This window comes from Vitis riparia, chromosome 17 (assembly GCF_004353265.1).
Source record: "Vitis riparia cultivar Riparia Gloire de Montpellier isolate 1030 chromosome 17, EGFV_Vit.rip_1.0, whole genome shotgun sequence".
Classification (NCBI taxonomy): Eukaryota; Viridiplantae; Streptophyta; class Magnoliopsida; order Vitales; family Vitaceae; genus Vitis; species Vitis riparia.
In genome coordinates this window covers 12,239,955-12,263,432 of record NC_048447.1, presented here as the reverse complement: position 1 = coordinate 12,263,432, position 23,478 = coordinate 12,239,955, and the positions used below count along the sequence as shown (strand labels likewise).

General features: G+C 41.1%; 1 protein-coding gene across 1 annotated transcript; it reads right to left on the bottom strand.

Moving 5' to 3' along the window:
• Positions 1 to 364: 364 nt before the first annotated feature.
• On the bottom strand, positions 365 to 23,067 carry LOC117904095 (flavin-containing monooxygenase FMO GS-OX-like 9). The gene is made up of 5 exons (XM_034816616.1): positions 22,909 to 23,067; positions 22,713 to 22,795; positions 22,502 to 22,635; positions 21,686 to 21,861; positions 365 to 568 (listed from the first exon to the last, which is right to left on the bottom strand). The coding sequence occupies exons 1-5, from the start codon at positions 23,065 to 23,067 to the stop codon at positions 365 to 367; spliced, it is 756 nt and encodes a 251-aa protein (XP_034672507.1).
• Between the last annotated feature and the right edge of the window lie 411 nt (positions 23,068 to 23,478).

Genomic DNA, 23,478 nt, shown 5'->3' with positions numbered 1-23,478 from the left:
TTTATCACTTGTCGATCTCAAACTTTGTTGAATTGGGGAGTCACACTTTTTATATATATTTTTTAAGATCGTGATAATTTATTTTACTAAAAATTTTAATATCTATGCTTGGTATTTCTTTTTTCTTAAATAATACATTAAAAAAAAAATCATTTATAATACACTATACTCATCTTAGTGCTCCAAATCTAGAGAACTTGTAACTAGTTCCATTATATATGAATTGCTATTTTTTTGTAATAATAAAAATAATAAAAAAGATTAGATTTAGAACTTTACCTTATTTTATATATATATATTTTCGACTGACCGTGTTAAAAAGAATTATAAATAAACCTTCCTCCTCTTACATGTCACCTTTGAACTACGGAAAATGTTGAGATGGGGATTGAAGGGATTGGGTGAAATGAGGGCTCTGAAGAGCCACTTGCAACAGCTCATGGTCATCCCAAGCATCACGGAAAGTCTCCAAGTTGACTTGGGCATTTCCTATGCCTGATAAGATTAGCTCCTTCCTCCATTCTTCCAAGTGTGGAAACCCAACATTGTCTAGATATTTATCACAGTACTGCAATGGAAGGCAAGCATTGCTCTTAAAATTAATTAATGAATCAATCACTTTTAATTTTGAAGAACCTTGGTGTAGACCCCCTGAACTGAGGACAGAGGTGGTTTTTTTTTATTATTATTCTTGTTGTTTTTTTCCTTTCTTTTCTCGTTGCTTTTCTTTAAGCTTTCTTGATCCACCCGAGGGCGGCTGGAAGTGAAAGAGAGAAGAGGGACTGACCCGAGGACGGCTGAAAAGAAAGGAAGGAAAAGGGTGGCAGCCAAAACAGGGCGGCCATAGGAGGGTTGAAAAAGGTAGGGGAACAGCAGCTGGAGGTAGGGGGGAGAGCAGAAAAAGAAAAGAGGAAGAAAAGGCGAGTTTGGGTCGGGGGCTCTGCATTTTTTTTTTTTTTTTTTTTCTCTCTGGAAATCAAAAAGGAAGAGAAAAAGGGGATCCGGGACCAGAAAAAGAAAGGAGGGGATTTTTTAGGAGAAAGGGGGACCTGAAAAGGAGCAGTCTGAGGTACCATTTCTAACGTTTGGTTCTTCTACGTTTATATCTTTTTATTGTGGTGTCTGGGTATCAATGAAGTTTGTTTTCATCGTTTGAATGTGTCTTGTGGCATGATCCTCGCTGGTTTTTGTGGAATTGAGATAGCTTGCTTTTGCTTTATGTTTGTTTTCCTAACCTGTTCTATATCCCCTGTTTTGAGTATTCATATGAGATCCGAGCGTTTGCGTTCTGATCTTTATCTTAAAACTCATTCTGGAAATTTGTTTTGACCTCCTCCTACATATGAGTTCATTAATGGACACATGAGATGAGGACTCACACCCACTGAACCCGTTCCTCCCTGCCACTTTCCACCACCTGTCCCAAGCATCACCCCTTCAGTCATTTCATTCCTTCTCCGTGTATATGAAGCTCCATGGACGCGTGCATGGGAGCCATGCAAAGGCGACCCGTCCTCCTCCTTTGCAGCCAGTTCAACTCTCCCCTCGTCGCCGCCGCCGTCCCTTGAAGCCACTTTACCCAGCTCGCCCGTTACAGGAAGTCGGTGGCAGCAGCATTGTCGGCGACGCATGTGGCGAACTCACCCCCCCCCCCAGACGGCCAGGTTGGACGAGGAAGCCCCTCACGCGCCTATAAAGGATCCAGCTGCTGGCTCCGTCCTTGGACGCAGTCACCGGGCCGCAGCTGCAAGCTCCAATGCCGACGCTGGAACGCGACGGAGAACGCGACGCGGACAGCGGGCAGGCTGGGCAAATTTTGAGGCCCTCCGGCACTGCCTCTCTCACCTCCATTTCCTCCGTCGCCGTCTCCGGAAGTGAGGAAGAAGATGAGGACTTGGCTTGGGCTTAAGGAGGGCATGGACTTGGGCTTGATGGATTAGGCTAGATGGAGATGGGCATTTTTTTTTTTTAATAACTAGGATATGGATTTGGGCTTGATGGAGTTGGGCTCTTTTAAGGATTGGACATGGGTTTAGGCTTATTGACTTTGGGCTTAATTTTGATTATTATTATTATTATTATTATTATCATTATTATTATTATCATTATTATTATTATCATTATTATTAATTTTAATTATTATTATTATTATTGTTATTAACTAGCGTTATTATCATTCTTAGTAGATATTATTATTATTATTTATCATTATGGTTGTTATCGGATATTATTATTATTAGCGGATTATTATTATTATTATTATTATTATTATTATTATTATTATCATTATTATTATTATTATCATTATTATTAATTTTAATTATTATTATTATTATTATTGTTATTAACTAGTGTTATTATCATTGTTAGTAGATATTATTATTATTATTTATCGTTATGGTTGTTATCGGATATTATTATTATTATTATTATTATTATTATTATTATTATTATTATTATTAACTATTATCATTATAATTGTTATTACTATTATTATTATTATTATTATTATCATTGTCATTGTTATTATTAATTCAACTTTCCAAATCTTATTATTGTCATTATTATTATCATTATTATCATCGTTGTTATTTCTATTATCATTATCCTTAGTATTATTATTATTTTTATTATCAATTCAAACTTTTCAAAATCCTATTATTATTTTTATTATTAATTCAAGCTCTCAATATCCTATTATTATCATTATTAATTCAAACTCTCAATATTCTATCATTATTATTTTTATTATTAATTCAAACTTTTCAAAATCCAATTATTATTTTTATTATTAATTCAAGCTCTCAATATTCTATCATTATTATTTTTATTGTCAATTCAAACTTTTCAAAATCCTATTATTATTTTTATTATTAATTCAAACTCTCAATATTCTATCATTATTATTTTTATTATTAATTCAAACTTTTCAAAATCCTATTATTATTTTTATTATTAATTCAAGCTCTCAATATCTTATTATTATCATTATTAATTCGAACTCTCAATATCTTATTATTATTATTATTATTAATTCCATTTTCAAAACCTTATTCCTATTCTTATTAATCCAATCTTTTAAAATCTTATCATTAATATTATTATTACTATTATTATGAATTCCGCTTTCAAAATCTTATTCTTATTTTTATTAATCCAACATTTTAAAATCTTATCATTAATCTTATTATTATTATTGTTATTATTAATTCCACTTTCAAAATCTTATTCTTATTTTATTATTAATTTAACTTTAGAAGTCCTATTATTATTATCATTATTATTATTAAACGTTATTATTAATTCAAGCCCTCAAAACCTTATTGTCATTATTATTAATTTAACTTTTAAAATCTCATTGTTATTATTGTTATCATTAATTCGACTTTCAAAATTTTGTTATCATTATTTATCATTATCATTTCAAAACCTTATTAATTATTATTATTATTATCATTACTATTATTATTATTATTTCAAAATATTATTAATATTATTATTATTATTATTATTATTTCAAAATCACACTATTATTATTATTATTAACTCAACTTTTAAAAATCTTACTATTATTCTTGTTATCAATTTAACTTTTAAAATATTACGATTATTATTATTATTATTATTATTAATTCAATTAAAATATTCTTATTATTATCCTATTATTATTATTAATCCTATTATTATTATTATTATTATTATTATCATTAATTCAACTTTCAAGACCGTATTATTATTGTTATTATTATTACTATCATTATTGCCAACTCAACTTTCAAAATCTTATCGTTATTACTACTATCACTATTAATTCAACTTTCAAAATTTATATTTTCACAGTTTAATTTCTCAAAGTTCATTTCTTATAATTATTATTATTGTTGAATCAACTTTCAGAACCTACATTCTCGCAGTACTATTATTATTATTATTATTATTTAAAATTCATATTTTCGCAGTTCAATTTCCTAAAGTTCATTCCTTATTATTGTTATTATTGCAAATTCAACTTTCAAAATCTATATCTTTCCAGTTTAATTCCCTAAAGTTCCTTACTCATTTTTTGGCAAATTTCATTTTTATTACCGAGGCTCTAATATTTTAAGTTTAATTCCAAATACTCTAATCTTCAAATAAGCTCCAGGGATCCGGTTTTTACTCGAATAGTTTTAATCCCCTTCCAGTTCCTAAATAATCTTCTGGTAAGCAAATGTGAATTCTCCATAATTCTAAAACACGGGATTTGTGAGACTAGCTCATGAATGAAAAATTGGGCTTTGGTGGGGGCCCCAGGTTTGATCCTTGTTGATCGTAAATCGTCGTGCTTAATGTATTTTGCTTGAGTTCCGTTTGTACCCCGATATGCATGAGCTATATTTTGTATTCATTAATCGTGTACTAATCTCATTTCTTGAAAGCGCATAGTGGCTCGCTGCTCAGGTACGCACTTATTCCCACTCTGGTTGTCTATGCATTTTTTGATTCTCACATGTGCATGATTTATTCGGGGTATCCATCGATTTACTCATCTATTGCCTTGATCGCTTCATTTCATTAGTAGAGACCCGACTTTAGGGACTTAGAGGGGTGCTACGGTCGCTACCGTACCTTCCCGATAAGTAACCTGACCCCCGAACCCGATCCGGTTTTTCACAGACCACCTTTTCCGAAACAAGGAGTCACACTTAGGGTTTTTCTTTCTTATTTTGTTTACCCTTTTTAAAAATAAAACAAAAATAAGTGGCGACTCCAAGTCATTTTTCTTAATCAATAAAAATCATTTTCCAAATAAAAAAGCGAGTTTCGCCATCGAGTGGGAAACGCATTGAGCCGAAATGCGGGGTCCACAAAATGGCGACTCCACTGGGGATTTTTTTTAGAGGGTCAAGCTTGAACTTAAAGTGAAGCAAACATGGCATTTGATGAGTCGATCAGTGAGTACCTGTCTCTTGATTGCGCATTGGGAGTTTTTGATGCATACTTGGATGTTATGTTGTGGCATTGTTATGATTGATTATCTTGATTGGGGCTTCGGATGTCGTTTTTTTCTATACCTCATTGCTAGATTAGTTTGGTACATCGACATGCCGATTAACATGTATTGCTCATCATGTTTTGCTTGGTATAGTGATTCTGTTTCTACCTGATTATTCTGCTCACTTCACATGCATAGACTCACTATTGTACATCGTTTGACTTGCTGTGTTGTTTTATCTGACTTGCATATTATCTTGATCGTCTGTTGAGCATGATGTTCGTATTGCTATTCATCCTGACAGTTGTAGCTTTTTGTGTGGACATGAGTGATATATCCTGTATTTTGCTTGACTGTATGATGCATGATTGCCCTCCCTCTGTATGATTGCATGTCGCCTGTCTATGTGGATCTCACTTCTATCCCCCTACCTCCAATTCTCTTGGTTTCGGTCATTCCTTTCATCCTGGCTCTCACTATTGCAAGTGTGAGGCCTTCTATGTGTTTGCTCTCTGACCGAGCCAGAGATTAGGAGTAGGGTCTAGCGACGGGCTATATCGATGAACGGGAGCATTCTGGAGGAGAGCGACACTTTGATGTCGATTGGAGTCCGATCATTGAAGACCTGTATAGCCCCGAGCTAGGTTTCATGGATAGTTGTGCGACCAGTGTGTTTCCTGTTCTGCTCTAGATTCATAGGGTTTTCGGATGCACCCACACCATCACTGAGCACTCTAGTTGACTATTGAGTGTTGAGAGTTTGAGAGGTTTCACCATAGGAGCCCCCTGGGATGTCGAGGTAGTGCATGTGTGGAAGTGACTACCACCTTGCATGGAAGCGCCCCGTCTCTTCGGAGGCGTGCAGAGGGTTGCATACCGCCGGAGGGTATGATTGCTTCTGCTAGGGATATCTTAAAGTCCACCCTTATCCATTTAGAGCCACCTTGACCTCGTAGGTTGAGCCGTAGATCCTTCGATTGGGATTCCCTCCCTACACGTGGGTGCATCTGAGGGCTTTCCGTGCCTCTGTAGCCGCAGTTTTGGATCCGATTTTCCCTCTGATTAGTCTCCAGTTGAGAGTGCACTGAGATCAGGACGAGTTTGAGTACGGTCGGACCGCTCATCTTCACTTGGATGCTTTGCTTGTTCCTATTCAGATTATCTTTTCTTCTATACATTCCCCGAGCCATATCCTTATTCCGTTCTTCGTGCTTTACAGGATCGGACCTTTGTTCCTCGTCTTGATATACCTTTGTGGATCAGAGCAGAGGAGTACTTTCAGGATCAGGATTTTTACTCTCAGTCTGGGTATAGTTTCGTGGATCAGAGTAGAGGGCAGATTAGTTCGGGTTTCGGATACATCAGATATGGATCAGCAGGTCGTCACGGTCGATCAGTTCACGGCCGCCATGCTTCTATCCAGGAGGCTTTGGCCAGCCTCAGGCAGGAGATCGGTGGTCAGCAGGGTAGACCACCAGCAGTGGCTCAGGATGAGACACCGCATGACTCGTTGCCACCTCCACCGCCACCACCTATTCCTTCGGCGCCTCAGGCTTCGCCTTATGTATTACACGGGCATTCTGAGATCACTCCGCCCGCTGTTGTCCAGACCACCGGTGCTGATGACGCTCATGCGCGTATGGACCGTCTCGAGCAGTGTATGAGACAGATGAGAGTGTCAGACGGTCAGTTGTTTGGGACGATTTTGAGGGTATGCCGGTAGCTAGTTTGCCGGCTAAGTTCAGGATGCCAGAAATCGAGAGATATACAGGCATTGGTTGTCCGCGCCTCCACCTCAGACTTTATAGCACCGTGATGAGGGCTCATGGTTTGGACGAGTCTCAGATGATTACTCTATTCCCCCTATCTTTGAGTGGGGCAGCCCCAGCGATGGTTCGCTTCTTTGGAGTCTTCACGCCGTCGGACATGGGGTGACTTGGCCCGGGAGTTCCTACGACAGTTTTCGTTTAACACTGTCGTGGATGTATCGAGGAGAGAGCTAGAGGCCCTGAGGCAGAGGACAGAGGAGTCCGTTTCTTCTTTCATTTCCCGCTGGCGCGGGAAGATAGCTGAGATAGTGGATAGACCATCAGAGAGAGACCAGATTCAGATGGTTTTGAGGAGCCTACAGCCGAGGATCGCCAGACACGTGGTTGGGGTCCCGTTCACAGATTTTGGGTCTCTGGTTATGGCTTTATATGATGTCGAGGACGGCATCTCGAGAGGTTTTATGGACAGATTCTTCCCCTAGTGATATTAAGGGGAAGAAGCCCTTTGTAGGACCGAGGCCGACAGATGTTAGTGCTATCAGTTCATCCAGTCATAGGCCTCTCAGACGCCATCAGCCGATCCTGCAGTTTTCCGAGCCTCATTCTCCTTATGCACCTCAGCAGTTTAGGCCGCGGGCACCTTCCTCGGCTTTTGATCAGACATATCAGGCTCAGCCATTGACTTTACCTTACTATGCCACTCAGGGCCTTGAGAGGCCTCCTGTTTCATATACGGCCACTGGACAGCCATGCTACGCTGCACAGTTCACTCCGAGGCCCGCACCTTCACACCCTAGGCCTCGAGCTCAGCAGACCTCTGCACCTTTTGCTTTGAGGACGCAGAGGCAGTTTTCACAGATAGGCATGCCGTTGAGCCAGGCTCTTCGGAAGCTCATAGAGGCCGGTTTGTTGACTGCACTCACTCCGAGACCGCCCCCTCAGCCTCTACTCCCTCAGTTCAGGACAGATTTGCATTGTGCCTATCATCAGGGGCTAGGACATGAGACTGATCGATGCACCGCACTGAGGCATGCCATCCAGGACTTGATTGATCAGGGTTTGGTTCACTTGGGTCAGCCGAGTGTAACCCAAAACCCACTACGGCCCATACCACGCATGCAGTTCCTCCACCAGACGGAGGTATTCATTTCCTGGATTTTGCTGATTCTGATGACCATGTCTGCATGATGAGCTGGGATGACATAGATCCAGAGCCCATAGAGTTGGGGGATATTTACGAGATGAGCAGCATGTCTTTGGGTCCTCAGGTGCCCACTCCCTTCAGATTATTTCCTGAGACAGCCCCAGTACATGTGACCATTGTCGAGCCTCCGATTTCCACGCGCTATAGCGTTCAGACGCCATTCGTCTTAGTCCCAGACGTTGAGGAGGTTCAGGCTCCACACAGTGATGATCCTCAGACTCCAGATGTTCAGTATATCCTCCGGGGAGGGAGAGTATTGAGACAGCCACCTCCAGCCGCTGCCGCTAGACCCTTAGGGGGTACATCATCCCAGGAGGAGGTCAGAGCAGAGGATGACGAGATCGTGAGGCAGTTGCAGAGCACTCAGGCTCGTATTTCTATCTGGAGCCTCTTAGCGTCCTCCAGTACTCATCGAGATGCACTGACTCGAGCTCTGAGCCAGATTAGAGTTGATACCACGACCACCCCCGAGGGACTCATTCATATGATGACGGCTGGCAGAGCCACTTGTATCGTCTTTTCTGATGACGACTTGCCACCAGAGGGTTCAGACCACACGCGCCCTCTCTATATATCTGTTGGATGTTCAGGTCGCGAGTTCCATCTGTCCTTCTGGACAATGGCTCGGCCCTGAACGTAGTCCTCTGGCCACCGCCATCGCTCTTGGATACGCACCATCCGATTTAGCCCGTCCACTCAGACCGTCCGAGCTTATGACAGCACCCGTAGAGAGTCATGGGTACACTGGAGATCGAGCTCCTGATAGGTCCGACCACATTTATCACTGTCTTTCAGGTTTTGAGGATTCCTACATCCTTTAACCTGCTTTTGGGCCGACCGTGGATTCACCGAGCTGGAGCCATTCCTTCTCACTTCATCAGAAAGTGAAGTTCATCCATGAGGGCCAGGTAGTCGTCGTACAGTCGGCAGGGACATGTTCATTTCCGCTGAGCCCGTGCTCCAGATCAGCCATAGCGACGACGACTTACTGCTGACCGGGTTCACTTTTGATGAGATACAGACCTTAGCTAGAGGACTTTTGCCGGGACTTCGTCGCTATGTCTTTCGACCAGCATGGCAGCACTGTAGTACTTGATATGATGAGAGGCATGTCCTATCTTCCTGGCATGGATTGGGTCGACGTCAGCATGGACCGAGCGAGTTCATCACCATCCTGATCATGACGTACCATTCGGACTCGGATTCATTCCCACTGAGACCGACTATCGTCATATGGCGCGGCTGCGCAGGGAGAGGGTGAAGGCTCGCTTGACTCATACGCCCTTTTATTATCCCGTTCGCCCATACACCATGAGCCTAGCCGATTACTTTGTGAGGGCATCAGAGCCACATGCGCCGTCTTATAGGATCACCGGAGGACTCAGCACCACCCAGGAGGCCGAGCTTCAGCACCTCGTCCAGCAGTTACAGTTGAGTGACGGAGCCCCTGGCCCTTCGACTTCTGTATTGATTGCTCCTCCCTCCCCAGATCGCACGAGCCTTATGACGCTTTGCTTCCCGGATGAGATCGATAATCACAGGACTTTTACCGAGATTGGAGACCTAGTGGACGGAGCTGTGCCGCGTGACGAGTACGTTGATGAGATGCTCGCCCTGAGCCTGAGCCAGATTGAGGAGACTATTCAGCCTGGGCTCGCTTCATCATTTGATCTCTTCGGGGTATTCGCCATCGAGCTTACCGAGGAGAGCCTGACTGCCCCTGCTCTGGAGTCTGCTGAGGACCTTATAGCTTTTGATGATTTGATTGATAGCCATGTTGGCATTGTCGAGGGAGCGTCCGACTTTGTGGACCCACCTCTGTCATTTGACGTTCTGTCGGGGTTCGTCTCCCGTTTTGACTATGTTTCTGACTCTTCATCTATGGATTTGAGCATCTTTGAGTATTTGTCTGTCTCTTCTGGTATTGATTTATTTGCACCATCTTCACCCACATCACAGATTTTTGATATTGATGATGAGATTGCACAGCACGATTCAGACGATGACTCGTTTTCTGCTTCCGATTCGGGTCCCGTTGATCAGAGGGTTTCACCTACTGTAGGGGACACAGAGATTATTGATTTCGGCGCAGCAGATCAGCCTAGAGAGTTGAGGATCGGATCAGGTCTATCTGCAGATGAGAGAGATGGCCTCATCCAGCTGCTCAGTTCCTACTTGGACGTTTTCGCATGGTCTTATGAGGACATGCCGGGCCTTGACCCATCTATCGTCCAGCATCGTTTGCCACTTCTGCCCCATGCCAGACCGGTTAAGCAGAAGTTGAGACGATTGCACCCTCGTTGGAGCTTGCAGGTGAAAGAGGAGATCCAGAAGCAGCTCAGTGTAGGATTCTTATCAGTGGTCGAGTACCCGGAGTGGCTGGCCAATGTCGTCCCTGTTCCCAAAAAGGACGGCAAGGTGAGAGTCTGTGTTGATTTCCGAGATCTCAACAAGGCCAGTCCTAAGGATGATTTTCCCCTTCCACACATCGACATGCTAGTTGACAGTACGGCGGGTCATTCGATGTTGTCCTTTATGGACGGATTTTCCGGATACAGTCAGATCTTGATGGCTCCAGAGGATATGGAGAAGACGTCCTTCATTACCGAGTGGGGGACTTATTGCTACAGAGTCATGCCATTCGGATTGAAGAATGCAGGAGCCACTTATCAGAGAGCAGCGACCACGCTTTTCCATGACATGATGCATCGGGATGTCGAGGTTTATGTAGACGACATGATAGTGAAATCCCGAGGTAGATCAGATCACTTGGCAGCCCTGGAGAGATTCTTTGAGAGGATCAGGCAGTTCAGATTGAGACTGAACCCCAAGAAGTGCACTTTCGGAGTGACTTCTGGGAAACTCTTGGGATACATGGTCAGCGAGCGAGGCATAGAGGTAGATCCGGATAAGATCAGAGCCATCCTTGACATGCCTGCACCGAGGACAGAGAGAGAGGTCAGAGGCTTCTTGGGCAGACTCCAGTACATCAGCAGATTCATTGCCAGATTGACAGACATCTGTGAGCCCATTTTCCGACTCTTGAGGAAGAGTCAGCCTACTGTTTGGGATGATCAGTGTCAGCGCGCATTTGAGAGGATCTGAGAGTACTTGCTGTCGCCCCCAGTCTTGGCGCCTCCTACACCAGGCCGTCCGTTACTCCTATATCTGTCAGTTTCAGACGTAGCATTAGGATGCATGTTGGCTCAGCTCGATGATTCGGGCAAGGATCGAGCCATTTATTATCTGAGTAAGAGGACGCTAGACTACGAGACGAGATATGTCATGATTGAGCGCTACTGCTTAGCTTTGGTTTGGGCCACTCGACGATTGAGACATTACATGACCGATATTCAGTGCATTTGATATCCCGTCTAGATCCTCTGAGATATTTGTTTGACAGGCCTGCCCTGGTCGGTCGCCTCATAAGATGGTTGGTACTTTTGACTGAGTTTGACATTCATTATGTCACTCAGAAGTCCGTCAGAGGGAGTATTGTCGCTGATCATCTAGCTTCTTTACGGTTTCCGATGGCAGGGCCATTGATGACGACTTCCCGGACGAGGATGTCGCTGCTGTGACTAGTCTGTCAGGTTGGCGCATGTACTTTGATGGTGCAGCCAACCATTCTGGATACGGGATAGGCGTCTTGTTGATATCCCCGCATGGTGATCACATTCCCAGATCTGTTCGTTTGGCATTCTCGGATCGACATCCTGCCACGAACAATATTGTTGAGTATGAGGCTTGTATCTTGGGATTAGAGACAGCCCTCGAGCTCGGGATTAGACAGATGGAGGTGTTTGGTGACTCCAATCTGGTATTGAGACAGATTCAGGGTGAGTGGAAGACTAGAGATATGAAGCTTAGGCCTTACCACGCGTATTTGGAGCTACTGGTCGGGAGATTTGATGATTTGAGATATACCCATCTGCCTAGAGCGCAGAACCAGTTCGCTGATGCCTTAGCTACTCTAGCTTCCATGATTGCCATACCTACTGATGCCACTGTTCGCCCATTGTTGATAGAGTCGAGATCTGCTCCTGCATACTGTTGTTTGATTGATGATATGGAGATAAACGATGGTTTGCCTTGGTACCACGACATATATCACTTTTTGAGACTCGGCGTATATCCTGAGGCCGCCACGGCCAAGGATAGGAGAGCGTTGAGACAGTTGGCCGCCCGATTCGTGATTTGTGGCGAGACGCTATATAGACGATCACCTGATGGGATGCTGCTATTATGTTTGGACCGGGCCTCTGCTGATAGAGTGATGCGAGAGGTTCATGCGGGAGTCTGCGGACCGCATATGGGAGGGCATATGTTGGCCCGTAAGATCATGAGGACCGGCTATTTCTGGTTGACTATGGAGACGGATTGCTGCCAGTTTGTTCAGAGGTGCCCCGAGTGTCAGATACATGGAGACCTCATTCATGTGCCACCTTCAGAGTTGCACGCACTGACTTCACCTTGGCCGTTTTCAGTATGGGGTATCGACATCATCGGGAAGATTTCGCCGAAATCTTCCAATGGTCATGAGTTCATCCTGGTCGCCATCGATTACTTCACCAAGTGGGTGGAGGCTGCTTCGTATGCGAGGTTGACGTCATCTGGGGTTGCTAGTTTCATCAGATCACATATTATTTGTCGTTATGGAGTCCCTCATGAGTTGATTTCGGATAGAGGGGTACATTTCAGGGCAGAGGTTGACACCTTGGTGCAGCGATATAGCATCCGACATCATAGGTCGTCTGCGTACAGGCCGCAGACGAACGGGGCAGTAGAGGCCGCGAATAAGAATATCAAGAGGATATTACGGAGGATGATTGAGACTTCTCGGGATTGGTCAGAGAAGCTCCCATTTGCATTGTGGGCTTATCGGACCTCTTTTCGCACCTCTACAGGCGCCACACCCTACTCATTGGTATATGGCATGGAGGCGGTGCTACCCGTTGAGATTGAGATGGGTTCGTTGAGGGTAGCACTAGAGCAGCAGATTCCCGAGATAGATTGGGCTCAGGCTCGATTTGATCAGCTCAATCTCCTAGATGAGAAGAGATTGAGAGCAGCAGACCATGTTCGTGCATATCAGAGGAAGATGCCCGCGCTTTCAAAAAGCGGGTCAAGCCCAGACCACTACATGTAGGTGACTTAGTCTTGAAAGTCATCAGGGGATTGATCAGAGATCCTAGAGGAAAGTTTAGACCCAACTGGAGCGGACCTTATTTCATCAGGGAGTTGACCCCAGAGGGTGCTGCATGGCTGATGGATTTAGATGGAAACCGATTCTCAGAGCCAACCAATGTGGATCAGCTAAAGAGGTACTATGTTTGAGACCATGGTCGCAGGATGGGTGGCCATCATTTCGGTTAGCCATTACCTTGTTATTCCTTTGTGATACATAGTCCATTGCTAGCCCATTGAGCCTCACATGCGTATTATAGCCTTTCTTTCTTATCGCCTTGCTCACATTTTCACACCGGGACAGGGGCCCTTTAATGTATGCATGCATTGTTTGGGAGTTTCATGAGCCTTGGACCTAGGGGCATGTTTTTCTCATCATCTTTTCCTATCATTGCACCTGTGCATTTTCATATCATCTTATTGGTTGTGCTATTCATCTCTTCTTTCCTATCCTATCTACTATTTGTTTGTCTCATATTCTCTCCACCCTGAGTGGTGAGCCTCCTCAGCTCATCACATGGAGGATAGTCACATCATTTCCACCATCTATCTCGCGGACACTGGTTTAGAGATCCTTAGTTTGAGAAGGTCATCTTGTCAGAGAGAGTTTGTTTGTTACCTTAGCACTTGGGAGTGTGTCCATTTGTTACTGATATCATCTTTGGGGTTCATTTGTTCATGTTCAGGGTATGTGTGTTTGTATATATGTAAAAAAAAAAAAAAAAAAAAAAAAAAAAAAAAAAAAAAAAAAAAAAAAAAAAAAAAAAAAAAAAAAAAAAAAAAAAAAAAAAAAATGGTTAAAAAAAAAAAAAAAAAAAAAAGACGAAAAAAAACGTAGGTGTATTATTTTTTATCATTGAGTATGTATGTTGATGTTTGGGGGTCATTTTTATCGAGTATATTCGTTATTGGGAGTTCGTATGTGAGCTCTCTGATCCCATGTTATTTGTATTGCTTCGTCATATTTATTTGTGAGAGAGATGAGTGACCTTCTCCTAAGGACTTCGAGTCATTGTCCTTTCCATCATTACATTCATTGTTGATGTGACTTCACTTCATGTTTGATCTGAGTCGATCACCACCTTTCTTCACATATTCATTGTTTCGCTGTCGTTTTTATCGTTGCTTGTGATTCATCTCGTTCCCTTCACATCTTATTCCCTCCTTACAGTGACCCATCTCAGGTTCGATGCTCACTTCGCATCATCATTACACACATCACTATCAGTTCATTTTGCTTCATTTGTCTCCTTATCGATATCATACTTACGTTAGGCACCCTCAGGTCCATGGCTCATGGGGTTCACTATACATGTTGCATTTCATATATGAGGGCATGAGTTTTGATCATTGGGTATTTGAGCCTAGTTTCCTTTCGTTTCAATCACCCTATCACCTTGGCCTACGTTACGTCCCGTGTCTTAAGACCACCCTGAGGCCATGGGATCAGATGTCGTCTTCGGCAGCCTCTACTTGGACAGGTGATTGAGATCTGGTTGATATTTAGATATCGTCATGCTTCTTCTTCTGGGGGTCGCCTCTTTGATGTGCAGGTCTGATTCAGTTGTGTTCGGATTACCGGGATCGCGAGTTTGATGATGATTGATTTGGTGTCACTTGTTTTTGGACCTATCATACCTCTGGTGCCACACTGGGGCATATCCCATTTCATTTGGGGGTTCATGGATCCTCACGGGCTTGCACGATCATCACTTACTGGATGCTCACTGAGACGTGGACATGATCGTTACCTTACGGACCCCCTGATATCCACCCAGCCAGGTCCGCACTTCTCGACGCTTGGATGCCATCATGTCTCTCCGTCTGGGAGGTACATCTTGGATATGTGTGCATGATTCAGTTATGGATTCGGACGACCATTGTTACATGCTCGATGACGGATGATTTCATGTCGCTCGATTTCCGGCCTATCGTGCATCCGATGCCCATACTGGGGCATATTTTCCGTCTCAGATGAGATTTACGGACTTTCATGGAGGTCACATGTGCTACGATGGATGATTTCATGACATTTGTTCTTCGGACCTGTCGCGCACCTGATGCCATACTGGGGCATATTCCGTTTCGGAGGATCTTTATGGATCTTCGCAGGGGTCACATGTTCGAGGATAGAGGATTCCATGCTATCTGATCTTCGACCTATCATACATTTCGATGCCATACAGGGGCATGTTTCGGTTCGGATGAGATTTACAGATCATGAGGGAGTCGCATGCTTATCCTTATCTGGCGAGATTTATGCAGAGATGATGATATATTCGCTATCCTCACGATGATTCCTTAGGGGAGCCTATCGAGAGCCATCTAGCCAGGTCCGCGCTTTTAGATGCTTGGATGTCGTCATGTTTCCTTCCGAGGGACACCTCTTCGATATGTGGGTTTGATTCAGTTGCAGGCATAGATGATCTGAGCTCATCTGATTTTCTCTTTCGACATGTTACTTTCCCGATGCCACACTGGGGCATATTCCCCATCTTGATCGAGACTTATAGATCCCCACTGGTTTACATGATCATCCACGGTTATGAGATACACGCCAGGTTGATGTTTGATTTCATTTTGTCCGGATACTCCGATGAGCCTCTCTTGAGTCGTTCGGCCAAGTTCGTATCCTTTGATATGGTCGTGATTCCTGGAGGGAGTTGTCTCTGGTGCCTGGATTTCCCGCGTCATCATTTCAGTGGCGTACATATCAGATCTGTTACGTGTCCCATTGGTGTTATTCTCAGGTCATCAGGACAAATCGGGTACATCTGATGCCATACTGGGGCATATTGCCCTCATTTAGCACTGGAGGCGACCGTTCTCTCACATTATCCGTTACAGTTTCCATCACTCGGCCGAGATATATTGTATTCGCCTCACTGACCATTATTTCTGGGCTTTTCAGCGATATGAGATCTCAGTAGAGCGTCGTTCGAGACTCGTAGAGTCCCGTTCAGCCATTCTCCACGGATTGAGATTTGCAGCAGCATGCCACACTGGGGCATACCCCTTTCCTTGAGTTCATCGGATCTTTTGCAGATTCTCTTACTGCTCGATCTACTTCTTGATCTTCATGAGTCGTCACACTGGGGCATACCCTCTTTAGCGCTTTTTCACTGGGTCATACACCCTTCTCTTTGGGTTTGCCGTGTCTCTTGTCGATTTCACGATTGTCATGCCCATTTACTGATCTTTATGAGTTATCACCTAGGGCATCCCCCTACTGTCATTTTGTTTAGGCTTCCAGAGCCATTACTGTCATCTTGTTTAGGCTTCCAGAGCCATTTCTGTCGTCTTGTTTAGGCTTCCAGAGCCATTACTGTCATCTTGTTTAGGCTTCCAGAGCCATTTCTGTCATCTTGTTTAGGCTTCCAGAGTCATCTCTGTCATCTCATTTAGGCTTCCAGAGCCATTACTGTCGTCTTGTTTAGGCTTCCAGAGCCATTTCTGTCATCTTGTTTAGGCTTCCAGAGCCATTTCTGTCGTCTTGTTTAGGCTTCCAGAGCCATCATTGTCATCTTGTTTAGGCTCCCAGAGCTATTACCGTCACCTTGTTTAGGCTTCCAGAGCCATTTCTGTCATCTTGTTTAGGCTTCCAGAGCCATTTCCGTCATCTTGTTTAGGCTTCCAGAGCCATTTCTGTCATCTTGTTTAGGCTTCCAGAGCCATTACCATCACCTTGTTTAGGCTTCCAGAGCCGTTACTATCGTTTTAGTTTGGCTTCCAGAGCCGTTCTTCTAGTTTAGCATTTAGAGTTAGCTTCTTTGGTTTGGCTTCTAAAGCCGTTGTTTTTCTCAGTTTAGCGTTTAGGGTCAGTCCCGTCATCCAGAGTCGCAGCTCCTAGCATTCATATTCTCTGGCATTGCACGTCTCACCTCCATGGATTTGCACTTATTCTCACTCTCCTCACCTCGTTACCCGGTGCTTATTGCCTATTCGTCTCGTAGTCCACATAGGGCAATCTCCTTTAGACGCATTCTTGTTCGTACTCCAGGGTGGTTCGACCGTTACTCACCTTTGACATTGGTTCTTCGAGTCACTCTTGGAGACGTTTTAGAGGGAGCCTGGATCCTTAGTGTAGCTTCAGAGGCGCTTTGACATTCGTTTCCTTTTAGGGTTAAGGCCTCTATGTTTGTCTCTTGGCCTGAGTGAGTTCATGTCTCATTGGTGCCCCTATGGGGGTCTCTTTGGTTCTTCGGTAGAGTTCACTTCATTTCACTCACTATTCACACTTTCTTTTCACTCTAGTGTTCATGTTCCTTGCACTTGTGAACTCTACCGAAGAGGGGCATATTTGTAGACCCCCTGAACTGAGGACAGAGGTGGTTTTTTTTTATTATTATTCTTGTTGTTTTTTTCCTTTCTTTTCTCGTTGCTTTTCTTTAAGCTTTCTTGATCCACCCGAGGGCGGCTGGAAGTGAAAGAGAGAAGAGGGACTGACCCGAGGACGGCTGAAAAGAAAGGAAGGAAAAGGGTGGCAGCCAAAACAGGGCGGCCATAGGAGGGTTGAAAAAGGTAGGGGAACAGCAGCTGGAGGTAGGGGGGAGAGCAGAAAAAGAAAAGAGGAAGAAAAGGCGAGTTTGGGTCGGGGGCTCTGCATTTTTTTTTTTTTTTTTTTTTCTCTCTGGAAATCAAAAAGGAAGAGAAAAAGGGGGATCCGGGACCAGAAAAAGAAAGGAGGGGATTTTTTAGGAGAAAGGGGACCTGAAAAGGAGCAGTCTGAGGTACCATTTCTAACGTTTGGTTCTTCTACGTTTATATCTTTTTATTGTGGTGTCTGGGTATCAATGAAGTTTGTTTTCATCGTTTGAATGTGTCTTGTGGCATGATCCTCGCTGGTTTTTGTGGAATTTGAGATAGCTTGCTTTTGCTTTATGTTTGTTTTCCTAACCTGTTCTATATCCCCTGTTTTGAGTATTCATATGAGATCCGAGCGTTTGCGTTCTGATCTTTATCTTAAAACTCATTCTGGAAATTTGTTTTGACCTCCTCCTACATATGAGTTCATTAATGGACACATGAGATGAGGACTCACACCCACTGAACCCGTTCCTCCCTGCCACTTTCCACCACCTGTCCCAAGCATCACCCCTTCAGTCATTTCATTCCTTCTCCGTGTATATGAAGCTCCATGGACGCGTGCATGGGAGCCATGCAAAGGCGACCCGTCCTCCTCCTTTGCAGCCAGTTCAACTCTCCCCTCGTCGCCGCCGCCGTCCCTTGAAGCCACTTTACCCAGCTCGCCCGTTACAGGAAGTCGGTGGCAGCAGCATTGTCGGCGACGCATGTGGCGAACTCACCCCCCCCCCCCCCCCCCCCCAGACGGCCAGGTTGGACCGAGGAAGCCCCTCACGCGCCTATAAAGGATCCAGCTGCTGGCTCCGTCCTTGGACGCAGTCACCGGGCCGCAGCTGCAAGCTCCAATGCCGACGCTGGAACGCGACGGAGAACGCGACGCGGACAGCGGGCAGGCTGGGCAAATTTTGAGGCCCTCCGGCACTGCCTCTCTCACCTCCATTTCCTCCGTCGCCGTCTCCGGAAGTGAGGAAGAAGATGAGGACTTGGCTTGGGCTTAAGGAGGGCATGGACTTGGGCTTGATGGATTAGGCTAGATGGAGATGGGCATTTTTTTTTTTTTTAATAACTAGGATATGGATTTGGGCTTGATGGAGTTGGGCTCTTTTAAGGATTGGACATGGGTTTAGGCTTATTGACTTTGGGCTTAATTTTGATTATTATTATTATTATTATTATTATCATTATTATTATTATCATTATTATTAATTTAATTATTATTATTATTATTGTTATTAACTAGCGTTATTATCATTCTTAGTAGATATTATTATTATTATTTATCATTATGGTTGTTATCGGATATTATTATTATTAGCGGATTATTATTATTATTATTATTATTATTATTATTATCATTATTATTATTATTATCATTATTATTAATTTTAATTATTATTATTATTATTATTGTTATTAACTAGTGTTATTATCATTGTTAGTATATATTATTATTATTATTTATCGTTATGGTTGTTATCGGATATTATTATTATTATTATTATTATTATTATTATTATTATTATTATTATTAACTATTATCATTATAATTGTTATTACTATTATTATTATTATTATTATTATCATTGTCATTGTTATTATTAATTCAACTTTCCAAATCTTATTATTGTCATTATTATTATCATTATTATCATCGTTGTTATTTCTATTATCATTATCCTTAGTATTATTATTATTTTTATTATCAATTCAAACTTTTCAAAATCCTATTATTATTTTTATTATTAATTCAAGCTCTCAATATCCTATTATTATCATTATTAATTCAAACTCTCAATATTCTATCATTATTATTTTTATTATTAATTCAAACTTTTCAAAATCCAATTATTATTTTTATTATTAATTCAAGCTCTCAATATTCTATCATTATTATTTTTATTGTCTCATTCAATTCAAACTTTTCAAAATCCTATTATTATTTTTATTATTAATTCAAACTCTCAATATTCTATCATTATTATTTTTATTATTAATTCAAACTTTTCAAAATCCTATTATTATTTTTATTATTAATTCAAGCTCTCAATATCTTATTATTATCATTATTAATTCGAACTCTCAATATCTTATTATTATTATTATTATTAATTCCATTTTCAAAACCTTATTCCTATTCTTATTAATCCAATCTTTTAAAATCTTATCATTAATATTATTATTACTATTATTATGAATTCCGCTTTCAAAATCTTATTCTTATTTTTATTAATCCAACATTTTAAAATCTTATCATTAATCTTATTATTATTATTGTTATTATTAATTCCACTTTCAAAATCTTATTCTTATTTTTATTATTAATTTAACTTTAGAAGTCCTATTATTATTATCATTATTATTATTAAACGTTATTATTAATTCAAGCCCTCAAAACCTTATTGTCATTATTATTAATTTAACTTTTAAAATCTCATTGTTATTATTGTTATCATTAATTCGACTTTCAAAATTTTGTTATCATTATTTATCATTATCATTTCAAAACCTTATTAATTATTATTATTATTATCATTACTATTATTATTATTATTTCAAAATATTATTAATATTATTATTATTATTATTATTATTTCAAAATCACACTATTATTATTATTATTAACTCAACTTTTAAAAATCTTACTATTATTCTTGTTATCAATTTAACTTTTAAAATATTACGATTATTATTATTATTATTATTAATTCAATTAAAATATTCTTATTATTATCCTATTATTATTATTAATCCTATTATTATTATTATTATTATTATTATCATTAATTCAACTTTCAAGACCGTATTATTATTGTTATTATTATTACTATCATTATTGCCAACTCAACTTTCAAAATCTTATCGTTATTACTACTATCACTATTAATTCAACTTTCAAAATTTATATTTTCACAGTTTAATTTCTCAAAGTTCATTTCTTATAATTATTATTATTGTTGAATCAACTTTCAGAACCTACATTCTCGCAGTACTATTATTATTATTATTATTATTTAAAATTCATATTTTCGCAGTTCAATTTCCTAAAGTTCATTCCTTATTATTGTTATTATTGCAAATTCAACTTTCAAAATCTATATCTTTCCAGTTTAATTCCCTAAAGTTCCTTACTCATTTTTTTGGCAAATTTCATTTTTATTACCGAGGCTCTAATATTTTAAGTTTAATTCCAAATACTCTAATCTTCAAATAAGCTCCAGGGATCCGGTTTTTACTCGAATAGTTTTAATCCCCTTCCAGTTCCTAAATAATCTTCTGGTAAGCAAATGTGAATTCTCCATAATTCTAAAACACGGGATTTGTGAGACTAGCTCATGAATGAAAAATTGGGCTTTGGTGGGGCCCCAGGTTTGATCCTTGTTGATCGTAAATCGTCGTGCTTAATGTATTTTGCTTGAGTTCCGTTTGTACCCCGATATGCATGAGCTATATTTTGTATTCATTAATCGTGTACTAATCTCATTTCTTGAAAGCGCATAGTGCTCGCTGCTCAGGTACGCACTTATTCCCACTCTGGTTGTCTATGCATTTTTTGATTCTCACATGTGCATGATTTATTCGGGGTATCCATCGATTTACTCATCTATTGCCTTGATCGCTTCATTTCATTAGTAGAGACCCGACTTTAGGGACTTAGAGGGGTGCTACGGTCGCTACCGTACCTTCCCGATAAGTAACCTGACCCCCGAACCCGATCCGGTTTTTCACAGACCACCTTTTCCGAAACAAGGAGTCACACTTAGGGTTTTTCTTTCTTATTTTGTTTACCCTTTTTAAAAATAAAACAAAAATAAGTGGCGACTCCAAGTCATTTTTCTTAATCAATAAAAATCATTTTCCAAATAAAAAAGCGAGTTTCGCCATCGAGTGGGAAACGCATTGAGCCGAAATGCGGGGTCCACACTTGGTTTTTTAGAGGAAAAATTTACATGCTGAAATAATCTTTACCTCAAAATCTGCAATATCGTGAGTATGATGCTTTGGAATGCCAGCGGCATCTCTTGACTGATAGAAGTCTTCAATGGACTGCATCATTTCATGGAATGATGGTAATGTTTTTCTCCCAGACAGCAGCTGAGCTATCCATATTGCTTGTGATTCAAAGAAAGGGAAACCTAGGATCTACATCACATAATCAACAATATAATGGAATTGAAATAGATATATAAAAACTGGGATTTTTTTTTTATTTTTTATTATTTTCCTATTACCTTCCTGGGCAGGAATGGCAACGGGGCGGGTTCGGGACGGGTCGCCCCTATCCCAACCCCGCCCCGTTTAGCAAAATCAATTCCCATCCCCGTCCCATTAAAAAAATAAACGGGCGGGGCGGGGCGGGGCGGGTATGGGAAATTCCCATACCCGCCCCGCCCCGCCCCGTTTAGCTTTTTTGTTTTTTTTTTTACTTTAAAATTTTTAAATTACATTAAAATAAATATATTTTATAAATAATAAAATTATTATATTTTTATAACTTATTTTTTTAAAAAAATTATTATTATCTATATATTAAAAATATTAAAATTAAATTTTAAATTAAATTAATTTTAAAATTAAATTAAATTAAATTTTAAAAATAATTTTATATGTAAACGGGGCGGGGCGGGGCGGGGTGGGGCAATACCCGAACCCGCCCCGAACCCGCCCCGGGTTTTAAAAAAAAATCCCAAACCCGTCCCAAACCCGTTTAATAAATTTTAACCCCGTCCCATTAGGGCGGGCGGGGCGGGTACCCGAAAAAACCCGCCCCGTTGCCATCCCTATTCCTGGGAATGCCCACAAAAGATAGAGAGGGTGCGAGGGATGGAGGGAAGGTGTGCTCATACAATGGGCCTACTCTGTCATCATCCACTCCTACTATTCCTTTGGTGTCAAGAAATGGGAAGGCATATGAATACCTGCACATGGTTCATTTTTTTCCACGTTATTATTAGGAAATTTAGGCCTGAATTATTATGAATTTCATTTGCATTACCCGGTGCAGTATATGATAGTGTCTGCCAAGACCCAAGACCCATCTACAAATACTACTCGTCCATCTTCATGAAGGGATTCAATCTACAATTCCTAACATTTTTAATGGTGATGACTTAAAGGTGGCATGGCCCAAGACCCAAGAGTACCATATACTCGTGCCTAAAATTTGGTGCTGGTTGATGGTAAAGGGGTACCTGCAGATGAAGATGCAAGTTGTGGTGTTTGGAAATGACTTTAGATAGACCCTCAGAAATATCAAGAGATTTGACACTTAGATGGATTTCTTTTGCCACACCCACGAGCTCCATGGATATGTCTCGTCCACTCACTGAATTTCCTACAACCACCACCATGTGAGGAGTAGTACTGGTGTTACATATGATACAAGGAAAAATGCTTTGGTACTGAAATGATAGTTACCGAATCACAGAGCCAGATGATTGGTGGTGTCTTTTCAATATATATTCAAAGCCTTCTCAATGAGTATTGAGAAAGGTACATTTTTATAAAGTTGTGGGACTATTGATATTATTGGTAGAAAATCCCAAGAAGATGTTTTGAATTACATTACCTCATTGTGAAATGGGTGAGGAAACTTGTAGATGTCACTATGCATTTGCTTCCATTCCTAGACGACAAAATAAACAAAATTATCTCATTCTCCTTTTCATCTTCCAATAATTTGGTAATTAATGATTGATACAGTCCAAATTTCTACTTGGAACAATCAAATATTTACTTGTCAAAATAGCATTTATTTTGAG